This window comes from Periplaneta americana, chromosome 2 (genome assembly GCF_040183065.1).
Source record: "Periplaneta americana isolate PAMFEO1 chromosome 2, P.americana_PAMFEO1_priV1, whole genome shotgun sequence".
In the NCBI taxonomy this organism is placed as follows: domain Eukaryota; kingdom Metazoa; phylum Arthropoda; class Insecta; order Blattodea; family Blattidae; genus Periplaneta; species Periplaneta americana.
In genome coordinates, this window is record NC_091118.1 from 200,321,265 (window position 1) to 200,337,383 (window position 16,119).

At 31.7% G+C, this 16,119-nt stretch overlaps 1 protein-coding gene across 1 annotated transcript; it reads left to right on the forward strand.

The window, feature by feature from the left end:
- Positions 1-233: 233 nt before the first annotated feature.
- On the forward strand, positions 234-14,814 carry LOC138695343 (matrilysin-like). Its single transcript, XM_069819764.1, has 6 exons — positions 234-409; positions 5,859-5,982; positions 8,019-8,123; positions 9,417-9,722; positions 10,924-11,072; positions 14,228-14,814. Exons 1-6 carry the CDS (start codon positions 248-250, stop codon positions 14,294-14,296), a joined length of 915 nt encoding a protein of 304 aa, XP_069675865.1. The 5' UTR covers positions 234-247; the 3' UTR covers positions 14,297-14,814.
- The last annotated feature ends 1,305 nt before the right edge of the window (positions 14,815-16,119 follow it).

Sequence of the window (16,119 nt, forward strand, 5' to 3'; positions counted from 1 at the left end):
TTTTTTGGAAAATCGAAAATTACCAGAAAAATTTTGGCTACAGATTTATTATTAGTATAGATTCCCTGTAAAATCTATTACAGATTTTATAGGTTCGCCATATGCAGAACTACTAACACAGCGCCACTGGCATTACGCTTCGAGAATAATTTACATTGTAGGAATGTTTCGTCATTTCAAAATGATTGTGCCCGTCAATTGGTCGCTGGCTATTGAAGGAGAAGGTGGTCGTAAAAGACTCCGCATTATGCCAGCTGACGTAACTTTGAGGCACGGAGTGGCGTACCTTCAGGATATCGGCAAGGAACAGCCGAAGGTCCTCTTATTTTTCAATAGGACATTCATCGTCTTCATTGTGTGCTTCGTCATGATCCAGTGTAGACCTGTTGGACAAGACAGAAATACCTTGGTAATTAAAACTCACCATACATTTCTTTACTAGTTACCAAATGTTTTAAGAATTATGTTTCTTTCTTTGGTGAGATGACCATGAGCTTTTGAGCCAAAAGCGGGGCATTACCTTATTTTGACGTAGAATACGTTTTTGTTCTCATCGAGTATGATCATCCGGTCCACACCTGTGGAGTAACGATCAGCGCGTCCGGCCACGAAACCAGGTGGCCCGGGTTCGAATCCCGGTTGGGGCAAGTTACCTGGTTGAGGTTTTTTCCGAAGTTTTTCCTCAATCCAATACGAGCAAATGCTGGGCAACTTTCGGTGTTGGACCCCGGACTCATTTCACCGGCATTATCACCTTCATATTCAGACGCTAAATAACCTAGATGTTGATACAGCGTCATAAAATAACGCAATAAAAATGATCATCCGTTCAGGGATCCATTTTTATCTTCCTTAGTCCTGAGAGTATAGTATACTATACTTCATACATGATTATGATATAAGATGTATGTGCAGAGACCCGAAGTATAGTAAAATATAAGCCTACCTGCATTTGTGCCCTAACTGTAACCTACAGAATTTTTTCAGCATTTTCCTCATGTTAATGACTTTTTTAAAGTGTAGAATTAAATTCAACTTTAAAAAATAAAACAATAAAATAATGTCTCAGGACTCAGGAGACATCTGAAGTCTGATTAGTGTAATATCAGCGTATTCCGAATCTCACCGGTCCGGTGGCATCAATGACGTCACGTTGCAACGAAAATGAGGAACAAAACTGCTGGAAGAATCGATGCTGTCATGGCGACTGTGTAAGTGGTTATCTGTGCTACGCTAGCAAAATTTTGCGAAATTTCCGTACTGCCATCGCGTTCAAATAAAAGAGATCATAAACAACTTATTTCTTGAACCGGTAGTAATAACTGGTCCGTTGACATGTTCGCTCATAAGCCATTAACATATTGTTTTTACGTTGTGCTCATTACAAACAATACAGCAGAACTAAAGCAGTACACACCGCCATGACACAACAGTGCACGATGTCATTCGTCTGCTAATTCCCGCCCTGTACAAGAACCAATCAGATTCACTGATGGCGGCTGATGGAGACTGACACCACCTCTGCAATGACGTCATCGGTGGAATTCGGAACACCGTTATGCCATCGGATTGCTCAGCGCTGAGATTCGGAATACGCTCTATGTTACTAGTCAGCGATGTATGCAATGGGGGAAGGGGAAGGAACTAACCACCCTACCCCTTTTCTCCTGGCTTAGTAACCTCATGAATGATGCCTTATTTGTGTAACTTATGAGGTTCAGACTTGTTTTCGGACAGTTGACTAAACAATGTATATTAAAATGACATTAGTCCATCTCTTCGTCGGGCGGTCAATAGATCTTCCATGACGTAGGCCTATATATTGCATGATTTGTTTAGGGACGCGTTCTCTAACAATTTTAACATGTATTTTCCAATTTGTGAGACAGTTTGGTCTAATACATAATTTGAAAGAAGAATAATAAGAAAATGATGTTAATGACGATGATACATATTAAAGTAGTTTTGTAGTTTACGAGATTCTAAAACATATGCCTATTACATTCTTTGCAAATAACCTCACCATTGCCAAAGTAATTGTTTCCTAGGAAACGTATCCTCGAATAAGAATAGGAGGTTTAGAACTAGTGAACCCTAATTCTTTAATAAAGAGCACCCTTCCTGGTAATTGCTCGCGCGTGGTCTTTTGTTTAGGAGTCGGTGAGAACTTTTAATGAAATCCCAAAGAAGTTTAGAAATAATTCTGTGTGCAATAATTACCGTTCCTTAGGGCATCATCTTTCGTTCAGTATGAATTTTATTCGTTTCCCTTTTGGGTTGATTACTTGGGTGTTTTTTTTATGTCTTCCTCAATTGTATAATCTATGGACAACCCTCGGCCTCATCTCGCCAAATACCATCTCGCTAAAAGTAACCTAATAGTTGATACAGCGTCGTTAAGTAACCTACCTGGAAAGTACGAATTTCAGAGTTTCATTTGTCAGTGTATTCTACGTAATGCAAACAATAAGAAAGAAAAGTCTCTAATTGCATGTTGACTATCTCTCTCTTGTGTGAATTCGAAAATCTCGGTGATAAAAACCTGTTCGTGATATGGACTTATTTGGGATACTGCCTACGAAAATCGGAAACAGAATGGTCACTTTATAGCAGACCAACGGCTTTACAGTAGGAATCGTGTATTAGAATATTCAAAATTTGGACAGCCCTCATCAAAATAGCTTTATCTTCGTAGATATAATGCTATATTCTCATAGCTTGCACCGTCTTATCACATTTAGGTTCAGAAAGCGATAATTTCGTTTCGAGCTGCAGGAAAATACCATGAATGCAATCTATTACACCGCCATGCACGTTTCACAAAGAGCCATTCTATTAACAAGCATTTCTTAGAACCAATAAAGAATCACATAAAGTTGAGTAAAACTCTGCCAAGTTCATAAAGCTTATTATAGCCATAGTAAAATTACTTCTCCGTCGATTATAAAACAATGAAATATCGCACTGAGTGACCTTCACAACGTCTTTAGAGTGAATCATTTCTGGTACATTGCTGTACAGTAAAGGTGGGGAAAGTTAGTGCTAGAATTTTCTAAAAATTTAACTTGGGCAGAGCAAATTTTAGTGTCCGCTGCCGTGCCATTTAGGCAACTTCTCTGTCTCGTCTTCGTGGCGGATAGTATATGCTCATAGGCGCATACGACAAACTGCCTTGCAGCTGCCCAGAGAGAATAGTTCTGATAAACATAGCCATATAGTGCGGCTGATAGTTTGAAAAGGTGAAGACATCCGGTGCTTTTCAAGAGTATGGTGATTTGGCCGCTTTAAACAACTCATGTCCATCTCTACCAATTTGAAAATGCCTTCGTATAATTTATTTTACTGTCTCCGTAACCTGGTGATCAGCATGCTGGCTTCCAGTTCTGGAGATCTCGGGTTTGGTTCCCGGAATCGGCTCTCGGGAAATTTTCCTTGAAGAAGAAAATGTCCCTGACTTTCTAGAATCTTGAAATTTGTATGAATGTGAGTGTGATTATGAGTCTGTCGGGTTATTAATTAACCAATCTTTGGAATATAGAACAGTTGCTATGCAGATACCAGAACACTCTTTTCAAAGTCACAATGTTGACAGTAATGCCATCAGTTAACGTAGCAAGAAAGCACTGAGAGATGCTAGAGAGTTAGCAATTAATAAAAAAGAGTTGATATATAATGTAATATAAGGGGGAAAGGATTTGGCCACCCTATCCCATATCTCCTGGCCTACTTGCCTCATTAGAGGTGTCTTGTTTGTATAAATTTGTGAGGTTCAGACCTGTCTCCGGACAGTTGAGTAAACAACAACAATATAACATAATATAATATAATATAATATAATATAATATAATATAATATAATATAATATAATATAATATAATATAATATAATATAATATGCGGGAGAAGAGTTCGGGGCAGAAGAAGATATGAGATGATAGACGACATTAAGATATATGGATCATATATGAGGAGACAAAGAGAAAGGCATATAATAGGAAAGACTGGAGAATGTGGGTTTGCAGTGAAAGATCTGCTCTTCGACAGAACACTGTGAATGATTGAATATAATATAATATAATATAATATAATATAATATAATATAATATAATATAATATAATATAACATAATATAATATAACATAACATAATATAATATAATATAATATAATATAATATAATATAATATAATATAATATAATATAATATAATATAATATAATATAATATAATATAATATAATATAACATAATATATAATATAATATAATATAATATAATATAATATAATATAACATAATATAATATAACATAACATAATATAATATAATATAATATAATATAATATAACATAATATAATATAATATAAGAAAACATAATATAACATAATATAATATAATATAATACAATATAATATAATATAATATAATATAATATAATATAACATAATATAATATAACATAATATAATATAATATAACATAATATAACATAACATAACATAACATAACATAACATAACATAACATAATATAATATAATATAATATAATATAATATAATATAATATAATATAATATAATATAACGTAATATAACATAACATAACATAACATAACATAACATAATATAATATAATATAATATAATATAATATAATATAATATAATATAACATAACATAACATAACATAACATAACATAACATAACATAACATAACATAACATAACATAACATAATATAATATAATATAATATAATATAATATAATATAATATAACATAACATAATATAATATAATATAATATAATATAATATAATATAATATAACATAATATAATATAATATAATATAATATAATATAATATAATATAATATAATATAATATAACATAACATAATATAATATAATATAATATAACATAATATAATATAATATAATATAATATAATATAATATAACATAATATAATATAATATAATATAATATAATATAATATAATATAACATAATTTAATATAATATAATATAATATAACATAATATATAATATAACATAATATAATATAATATAATATAACATAATATATAATATAATATAATATAATATAACATAATATATAATATAATATAATATAACATAATTTAATATAATATAATATAATATAATATAATATAATATAATATAATATAATATAATATAATATAATATAACATAATGTAATATAATATAATATAATATAATATAATATATATAATACAATTAAATAACCCAATAAGTGTCTCGATCTTCTGGATAGATACAATTTTGTCGTTTTCGCCGTAGAATCTATGGGCCCATGGTGTTCCGAGGCGAAGTTGTTAGCTTCTGATATCGGCAAGTATTTATCAGCACTTAACGGTGACTCTCGCTCTACGGCTTTCCTCCGCCAAAGAATTAGTATTGCCATTCAACGAGGGAACGCTGTAAGTGTTATGGGGACTTTTCCAGAATCGAAATCATTGGAAAAAATATTCTATTTCGTGTAGAGCTGTAGACAGTTTTTCGTATCCTTTAGTTTTATTTCTAATTTCTAGTGTGTCCCTTACTCAATTGTCTAATTTAAATTTCAAAATTGTATTAAATTTTATTTTGTATAAGACAGTTTGACATGTTTTTAGATAATATTGTTAAAAAATCTAAAATCATATTGAAGACAACAATGTATTCCGACAAATGTTATAATAAACCATATACATATATAATTTAATGTAATATTGAAACTCCATAGTTATTAACGCTCCTAAAGTAGCCGGTCTAACCGAATGACTGCAATTTTAACAAAGGAAAGCTGTTCTCTGAAAATGCGTGCATTCTCATTTCTCGTCACAGATGTACTTGTCAAGATTTGGTTATCTCCATCCAAGACTTAGAGCTACACAAGGAAATGTGCCGGAAGACGTGTTGAAGGGAGCTGTAAGCGAATTCCAGCAGTTCGCAGGCATCAACGTCACAGGTGCGCACTCTCCCCGAATTTAATAATTTTTTCCCAAATATCCCCGAATTTATATTTTTATGAAAATGCTGTTGCATATCTCAATGCCTGGGTTATTCATTCACAACATACATCATATGTGGGATGTGTGTATATTGCTGAGATGTCTTCCAGAAAGAGAAAAATTTGAAGAGAAAGTCCATTATTTTTCTTCAAATGTAGATGGACTTGATCTGGATGACATAATTTATTTTATAACATTTTTGCTTGAAGACATATGTGACTTCAGGGAATATAGCAAAATAGAATGAAGAAAATGCTGATCTTTGCTCAAAATAGAATGAATTTTTTTTTTTTTTTTTACATTTTCTCTGAGAAAATGATTTTGTATGCACAACTCCAGAAGTTTATCTCTGTGTCTTCCTGGAAGTAATGCTTGTGTGCAAATAGAATGAGTACCGGTATTTTTATTTTTAATTTATTGAGTATGCCCCAACGAGTATAACTCATATGTAGGAACACATACATATTATGTTGAACAATGTAATTTAAAAAGTCATGAAACTACAATCTGTGGAAGCAAACAATATCTCAAGCATTTATTAAAGAAAGAAAGCAAAATAAGAACAAATAGTAAGTTAACGTAAAATTTTGGGCAGAAAGAAGAAAAAGTTTCAAACCATGAAATAAATAAATCAACTGAGAATTAAAATAAATAATCTTCCCAAAAATGTATTTTTAAACTATTCTTAAAACACCGGAAATTTGATAAAATTCTATATTCTAAAGAAAGTTGGTTAAAAGTTGTTTTTAAAAAATGCTTATTTCCTTTCGTTCCCTAAGTTACTGAGCTATGCTGAGAAAAAAATTATTTTTGTCTCGTTAAATGAGTGTGTATATCTTTATCAAACTGGAATTCTTTAAGTGTGTAAAACCTATATAAGCGAATGACAAACTAACAGAAATGTTAAAAGTAGTTCCTTCATATATACCGATATCTGTCCCCGAAAATTGTGAAAAGAAATCTGATAACCTTAGCATGCAATGACTGGTTCTCGGTCAATAAATTAGTATTAAATTGTAACAAAACTAACATAATTCAATTTAAATCCTGTCCAATTCAACGTCGTAAATTTCTAGCGCAATAATTAATAATGGATCCCTATTAGAAACAACAACAACCAAATTTCTTGGCTTAAAAATCCATAATGTGTTAAATTGGAAAAATCATATTAAAGAAATTACACCCAAACTAAATTCAGCTTGTTTTGCTATTAGATCTATGCAAAAGATAGTAAATATCAATACCTTAAAAACAATATACTTTGCATACTTCCACTCGGTAATGAGTTTTGGAATAATATTCTGGGGAAATTCCACAGATAGTAACAATATATTTCTATTACAAAAAAGAGTAATTAGAATAATTGTAGGTGCCAAATCTAGGGAATCGTGTAGGACTATTAAAAAAAAACTACAAATAATGCCCATGGCCTGTCAGTATATCTTTTCATTAATAGTCTTCCTCGTATGTAATCGTGAAAACTTTGTAACTAATTCAATAGTTTATAGCATAAATACACGTCAAAAAAAGACTTTCATACTCCATCGGCAAGTCTATCGTGCTATCAAAAAGGAGTGCGTTATATGGCAGTAAAAATGTTTAATAGCCTCCCTATCGATATAAAAAATGAAACTCAAAACATAAAATTATTTAGGGCCAAATTAAAGAAGTACGGTACCTAATTTCTTGCGCCTTCTATTCTGTAGGTGAATTCATGACATTCAATAACACCTCATGAAATTTATACTAAAACTTTGTGTTGTACTAGTAGACTATATTGTAAATCTCGTCTGTATATATATTTCATCTAGACTGTGACTATAAATTAAGGCTTTATAATAGTATTAAGTTTTTTTACTTGTTCCATATTCTAGCTGTAAGCATGTATGAATACCATGGAATGTTAATAAATACAATACAATACAATACAATACGAGAACAAACAACTTATATTTTGTCGTCAAGGTAACTCTCGTCGTAATTGGTTCCACAGGTGTACTGGACTCTGAGACTGTTCACATGATGAGTCTTCCGAGGTGTGGGGTCAGAGATACTTCAAAATTTGATGAGGGAAGGAAGAAAAGATATGTCTTGGAAGGTATGTTAACTCTATTTTTATTCTGTGAATTGTTTCCGTTACTTGTATGGTGCACATTGTTCCGAAGTACAGTAAGCAAATAAGTAAATAAATAACTAAATAAATACGTAAATAAATAAACAAATAAATAACTAAGTAAATCAAATCAATTGGAGAAATCAATAAAATAAATAAATAAATAAATATACAAATAAATAAGTAAATAAACAAATAAGGAAATAAATAAATAAACAATTAAGTAAATAAATAAACAAATAAGTAGGTAAATAAGTAGGCTAAGCAAATAAGTAAATAAATAACTAAATAAATACGTATATAAATAAACAAATAAATAACTAAGTAAATCAAATCAATTGGAGAAATCAATAAAATAAATAAATAAATAAACAAATAAATAATTAAATAAACAAATAAGGAAATAAATAAATAAACAATTAAGTAAATAAATAAACAAATAAGTAGGTAAATAAGTAGGCTAAGCAAATAAGTAAATAAATAACTAAATAAATACGTAAATAAATAAACAAATAAATAACTAAGTAGATTCATAATTATTGGAGAAATCAATAAAATAAATAAATAAATAAATAAATAAATAACTAAGTAAATCAAATCAATTGGAGAAATCAATAAAATAAATAAATAAATAAACAAATAAATAAGTAAATAAACAAATAAGGAAATAAATAAATAAACAATTAAGTAAATAAATAAACAAATAAGTAGGTAAATAAGTAGGCTAAGCAAATAAGTAAATAAATAACTAAATAAATACGTATATAAATAAACAAATAAATAACTAAGTAAATCAAATCAATTGGAGAAATCAATAAAATAAATAAATAAATAAACAAATAAATAATTAAATAAACAAATAAGGAAATAAATAAATAAACAATTAAGTAAATAAATAAACAAATAAGTAGGTAAATAAGTAGGCTAAGCAAATAAGTAAATAAATAACTAAATAAATACGTAAATAAATAAACAAATAAATAACTAAGTAGATTCATAATTATTGGAGAAATCAATAAAATAAATAAATAAATAAATAAATAAATAAATAAACCAATAAGTAAATAAAAAACAGTTACTGGTAAATAAGTAAGTCGGCTAAATAAATAAATAAATAAATAAATAAATAAACAAATAGGTAAATAAAACAGGATATAAGGGGAAAATTTAAGTGCTAAGTACTTGTATACAGTATAATACGTAGAAAAAGGCAACAATTTTGTGAACTACCTATATGAGTAAACTTACATTGAACAATGTCCTCTGTATTTGATACAGGCAGCCGATTCTTTGTGAACACACTGTCATATCGCATATTCAGATATCCACGAAATATGGAGCACAGAGTAGTGCAAGAACAGCTGGCAAGAGCTCTTAGAATGTGGAGCGACGCATCCAATTACACGTTCATACCTAAATACACAGGAAAGGTTCACATTGGCGTCCGTTTTGAAAGGGGAAGTCATGATGACTCAGAACCTTTTGACGGGCCTGGAGGTGCTTTGGCCCATGCTTTCTTTCCAAAATATGAAGGAGATGCACATTTCGACGACGAGGAGACGTGGACATTTGCTAGCAAAAGAGGTAAGCACTTTGTAATTTTAATAGAATCTTACTTGTGCACATCGTGCCATGAGTTGTCTTATTATAAACGAAGATATTCACATTCTAGGCGTCATCTCAAGTAAGATAGTTCTTCATGTAAGAAATCGGCATGTGCGTAGCTTTACTAAGCTGCATACCTTTGTGTGGGTGCGAAATTTCTGGTCTCCTGTCGCAACCGACGAATCTGCATGAATGACAGTTCTTGTGTTCTCTTTTTCTCCTTTTATTGCACTTGTTTTCCTTACGTCCCCATTATTCTCCTTTCATTCTCCTTCTTCTGCTCATATTCCCTTTGTTCTCCTTATATTCCCCCTTTTCTCCCTGTATTCATCTTGTTCTCCTTGTATTCCATTTTATCTCCTTATATTCTCCATGTTCTCCTTGTACTCCCTTCGATCTCCTTGTATTCCTCTTGTTCTCTTTTTATTATATTCCTATTGTTCTGGTTTTCTTTCCCTTGCTCTTCTTGTATTTCCCTTGTTCTCCTTGCATTATCCTTGTTCTCCTTGTATTCCTCTCGATCTCCTTTTATTCCTCTTTTTCTCCTGATACTCTCCTTGTTCTCCTTATCTTCCCCTTGTTCTCCTTACATTTCTATTGTTATCCTTGTATTCCTCATGTACTCTTTATATTATCCTTGTTCTGCTTGTATTTCCCTTGTTCTCCTTGTACTCCCTTCAATCTCCTTGTATATCTCTTGTTTTCTTTTTATTGTATTACTATTATTCTGGTTTTCTTCACCATGTTCTCCTTGTATTCCTCTCCATCTCCTTATATTCCGCTTATTCTCCTTATATTCTCCTTGTTCTTCTTACATTTCTATTGTTCTCCTTGTATTCCCTTCGATCTCCTTGCATTTCCCTTGGTCTTCTTATATTCCCCTTGTTATCCTTTAATTCCCCTTGTTCTCCTTGTATTTCCCTTGTTATCCTTGTATTCCCAATTTTAAAATCACGAGCACCACTGTTCCTGAAGTACATACACAAAGATGATTTAACAATGACGTAAACTACACTATTTTCTAGGTGCAATTACATGGAATAGCTGAAATATTCTACTATTTAATGATAGATATGTTGCGTGAACATTAATAACTAATTTCAATACTTTTTTAAGTCAATAACTTGAGAATCTGTCTTAAGTTATTACCGAAAAATGTCAATTAATTTATTATTCTCAGGTGTCAATCTCTTTCAAGTGGCGCTACATGAGTTTGGCCACACTCTTGGGCTTCAGCATTCCAATGTGAAAACAGCTGTAATGGCACCCTTCTACCGCGGCTATGATCCTGATTATAAACTCGATCAAGATGACATAGATGGTATTCGGGTAAGCATTTACACCACCACTGTCATTTTAAAAACCATTATCTTCGACACTTTCGCTGTCATCAACACAACAACCACCTTAATCACCAGGATTGACACACGTCCCACATTTTAATACAGTTCTGAGTTTAAGATAAAAGTTCGTGTATCTTGTTTCGTATTTTGTGACTTACAGCTCAACTACTTCATTGAATGATCGTAGCAAACTTAAAGTTTTCAAAGATGTAAAAAATGAAGTAAAATATATTGTCAAGCTAATACGATGTTATAAGAAATGTTTTCCCAAATGGATGTGATAATGATAGACGTAAGAAAGAAGTGTCCACATGACCAATTTATGTAAACTGAGATAGAGTTGTTGATTTTAAAACATTTTTCTTCTATATCATGGGAAGATTTCTTTAAATATTTTATGCTCGACCATGCCGAAATGTAGTAATTATACACCTGGTAGTAGCCCTTTAATGCACCTCATTAAAGTACACCTATTCATTATAATTCAGTTGTTCAGCCAATGAGAAATCACCTTTGTACTGATTGTACCATTGTAAAATAGCAAGTATCGATTATTCTCTGATATGCAATCGAAAGACAATTAGCGGAGGCTGGAAATCCAATACTGTCGCAGAAGGTTATGTTCTTTTACTATAATAATTAGAGTTAATTGTAAATAATATTCAAATAAATTCAATTTGTCATCTCGTTTTTCAATTCTAAATCAATTTCCAGGTTATATCAAGCCTAATGTTCATGTTATTTTCTAGATTATATCAAGGTCAATGACATTCGTGTTTCGGAAAAAATCAATACTTTCGCGTCTGCGCACATCTCACAATTCAGGTCAGTTCCACTCCTCACTTACATAAACATAACATGAATACATATGAATAATTTCAAGTTAGAAATATGGTCGAGCATAAAAAGTCGTATGAAACTTGCCTATAATGGTAATTAAGTTGCTCGTATGAAAATTATGAAACTCGCTTGCGCTCGTTTCATAAACAAACATACTCGCGTCTTAATTACTACCATTATAGGCTCGATGCATAATGTACTATTATAAAACTTACTGAATGTGCTATTGGCAAATCTTTCAAATTTCTTTCTGCAAATGAATGTGAAATTATAGTGAAAATAAATGTTTGCTTAATAAAATAAAATATGTTTATCAGAACTAGTTATAAATAAATACCGTTATTAATTATTTTTCATTGAACGATTTAGTTTCCTTGTAATTTGAGAGATGTCATAGAGGTTTTCTCTGGGAGCTCCAGTTTCCTTATGAACAATCCAGAAAATCTTTATCGTCATCTCAGCAGGTGTAGCACAGATGAGCTTTCTATGACTCACCCTGGACAGCGATTCTGTCGGTAAATTGGTCTACATAACTGGCTTCATATGGATAAATGATGAACAGACAAGTACCCGCAATTAGTTAAAAAAGAAAATAATAGAGATGTTTCTGTGTCCCTTTATTCTAAGACATGTGACAACTCTCTTAACCATCAAACTTACCATCGTTGCATGGAACATCTATCCTCGAATTGAAGGGTTCAGAGCCATAGTGGGCCAAGCGCCATTTAATAAAAACGGAGAAAGCAAGGGTTAAAGTTAAGTGAAAACTATATTTTAATGGAGATTGACATATCATTTAGCTTTCATGTGTATACTTTATATTACTGGCTATATGTTTCCATTGAATTATGGTAATAACTTGACTTTAACCTTTGTTTTCTATGGTTTTAGTAAATGGCACTTGGCCCACTATGGTTCTGAATCTTTCAATTTACGTAATAAGATACAATGTACTTTCTTTAACACTGTTGCATATTTTATTTGATATTCTTGTAAATATGTTGTTGTTGTTGTTTTCTAATGCCAGGCGTTTGACAATAAAGTCATTTGACCTCTTGCACTCCAATATTTTTCAAAGATATTATCATGGTCAGTTACTGAAGCACAGATTTTGAGGTGTTCCGAATCCATTTCTTGGTTTGAGTTGCACAATGGGCAGTTAGGGGACTGATATATTCCAATTCTAGGCAGGTGTTTGACCAAACAATCATGGCCTGTTGTCAATCTAAATGCAGCTACAGACGATTTTCGTGATAAATCGGAAATTAACTGTGGATTATGATGCAGAGAGTTCCATTTTTTCCCTTGAGATTGTGTTATCCAATTTTTTTTGTTGAAGTCTAAGTATGTAGATTTAATAAATCTCTTCACAGAGTAATACGTAGATTTAGTAACAGGTCTGTAAGTAGCAGTGCTGCCCTTCTTTGCTAAAGCATCCGCATTCTCGTTTCCCAGGATTCCACAATGGGAAGGTATCCATTGGAATACAATTCTTTTATTGAGTGATAATAATTGAGAGAGCATTTTAGTTATTTCTGCTGGTGAAAATGACAAGTTGTAGCCGATTTAAGTGAACACCATATTTTTAACGTTTTGGTGGCTACTTCATTCACACACAACCCCCAGAATGTCTGGAGGACCACACCTGCTGTTGGTCGATGGGTCCATTGGACCTAGCTGGGAGATCTTGTTGATCACCAGCTTTCCCTCCTTAAATTATTTTAAATATAATATAACTCATAGACCCAATATTTTCATGACTATTGTATGGAAAAACTCTAGGCACAATAAACAGAGGATGTAGTGACGGACTGCGTGGAAAACCACGAGGCACAAAGTTCAACTTAGGCCTCTGTTTCCGTGGTGCACTGGTTACGTCAGAGTAAAACTTTCATTGAAAACATTACAATTTTTCTCATTTGTACCTCGAACATAGACGTTTTACACAAATAAATTTTTGTGTCCCAAATATATAAGGCTAGTTGTTTACTTTTTTATTAATTTCTTCTGCTTTTAATTTTCTCTAAACCTAATTATAGAAGCCTCATTTTCATAGGTTCTGTTACAATCCTGGAGATTATTTAATATTCTAGTGTGTTAGTATAATATTTTCCTGGTGGGCACTAATAGTTTATCACTTGAATAGACCTGATAGTGATTTTTTATAAATGTAAAGTAAATAAATGTAAAAAATAATTACAATTACTGATAATGTGCCTAATTATTATTACTATTATTTTCTTTCCTTTTGAAATTGTTTTAAAATGTTAATTTCTGATTACCGATACATTTCACTTCCAGGCCATTCAATCTGCACCTCGCTTGAGTGACCTGAAGATGTCGAATAAAACCTCACAAAAGCAGAGATAATAATATTTAAAACATATGAAGAGTTCGCGGGAAAAACGATGAATGTCACATTTCTGTTAAGGATTAGATAATGATCTAATTGAGTCTATAACTGCAAGATGTAGTGCTGTTTCTATACAAAATAAAGGAAAGGATTACTGTATTCGTGGTGATGATTCTCCTTTTTACCATTTTTCATAAGAACAACATTAAATTTCATAGTGATCCATTGAATTAGATAATGACATCAACCTTAACAAAACTGTGACATTCATTATTTTTCCCGCGAACTCTTCATATTATAATCATATGCAATCAAGAACTTGTGATGTTACGACTATTCCGTCTCTGCCATTGACGGCCACTGCACCTTTGTAATAATTATATGCTCTTCATAATGCCATCTGCGAAGAGACCTCGAAGAAAATTGCTTGGTACTGCTTCCAGCACAACTGAAAAACTTTCACTTTTGAAGTATAAGATTTTACATGTCCTCTTTAGGGCAAAATTTGTGATGACGTTTATATTACCTATGTAAGTTTAACGAATTTATAATATAAATAAATAAATATATAATAAACAGGCGTATACAAATTCAAATGTAACACCTGCAACAACTTCTACATAGGACAGACAGGCCGATCATTTCAAACACCTTACAAAGAACACATCACAGCCATAACAAAATTACAAAACACCTCCACATATGCAGAACACATCACACATGCCAACCACACCTACAGAGTAAATACCATTTTGCAGACTATCCAAAGTTAAAAGTAGTCCTAACATGTTGGGCTGTAGAATGTTCAACATGTTACCACAGGAAGCACAGGAAGTATCACTTGACATATTCAAAGTCAAAGTAAAAACGTGGCTTCTTAGAAACCCATTCTACTCTGTGCAAGAATATTTAGAATCAGAAAATCAGGCTGTAGATATTTTAGGTTTCTTTCTCTGAATTGTATTATTATTTTGTAATATATTAGGAAATTCTCATAAATTGTTAAGTTATAGTCCCGACACTGTTATTTCCGGCGTGACTTCGCCCCTTTCCTTACGTCTTAGAAAGTAAAGGCTCTATAAAGTCTAGGTAGGTAGTATCGTTCGCCATTTTTGTTCTCACATTGCCGAGCTACCATACGAGGAATCTATTTGCCGGACCGTTAAACATTATCATGTCGTAGCTCCTATGATAATAAATCAAACGCAATGTAATTCAGCAAATAATTGAGCGGCAAATAACGTCTTCGTGTCTTTTCTGCGAACGCCAAAAAAAGAGCTAAAATGGAGGGCGATTATATTAAGTATTTATCGAGCCTTAAGAAATGAATCAGCGAATCACAAGACGTACACGTTTAAATTTAGCCGACCTGCAATGCGATTGGCTGCAGGAAATTAGAGCGACGGGACTATAATTCTTGTTTTATTGTATATAAACGGAGCAAATGAAATAATATTTGTGATCAGTGTGTTACAATTTTCATCTAGATATTAGCCTATTTTTGATAATCTTGACTCTCAACTGTAAACTCTAAGGAGTATTTGTGATCATTTTGTTTTATGTTTAGTGTTGTAATAGAATAATTTTCATTTTTGCACGATAATTTCACACGTGTAATTTGACAATGTCATTAGCTTTTGCTATAACGACAGCTAATAAATACTATACTATACCATACTAGAGACATCAACACAGACATGGAAATACTGCACATCCAACCAAAAAGCCAGAAACTCAACACACTAGAACAATATGAAATATACAGACACACGAAAACACACTCCAACGATATTCTCAACACACAACTCAATTTCAAAACACATACACTCTTTGACTGTAC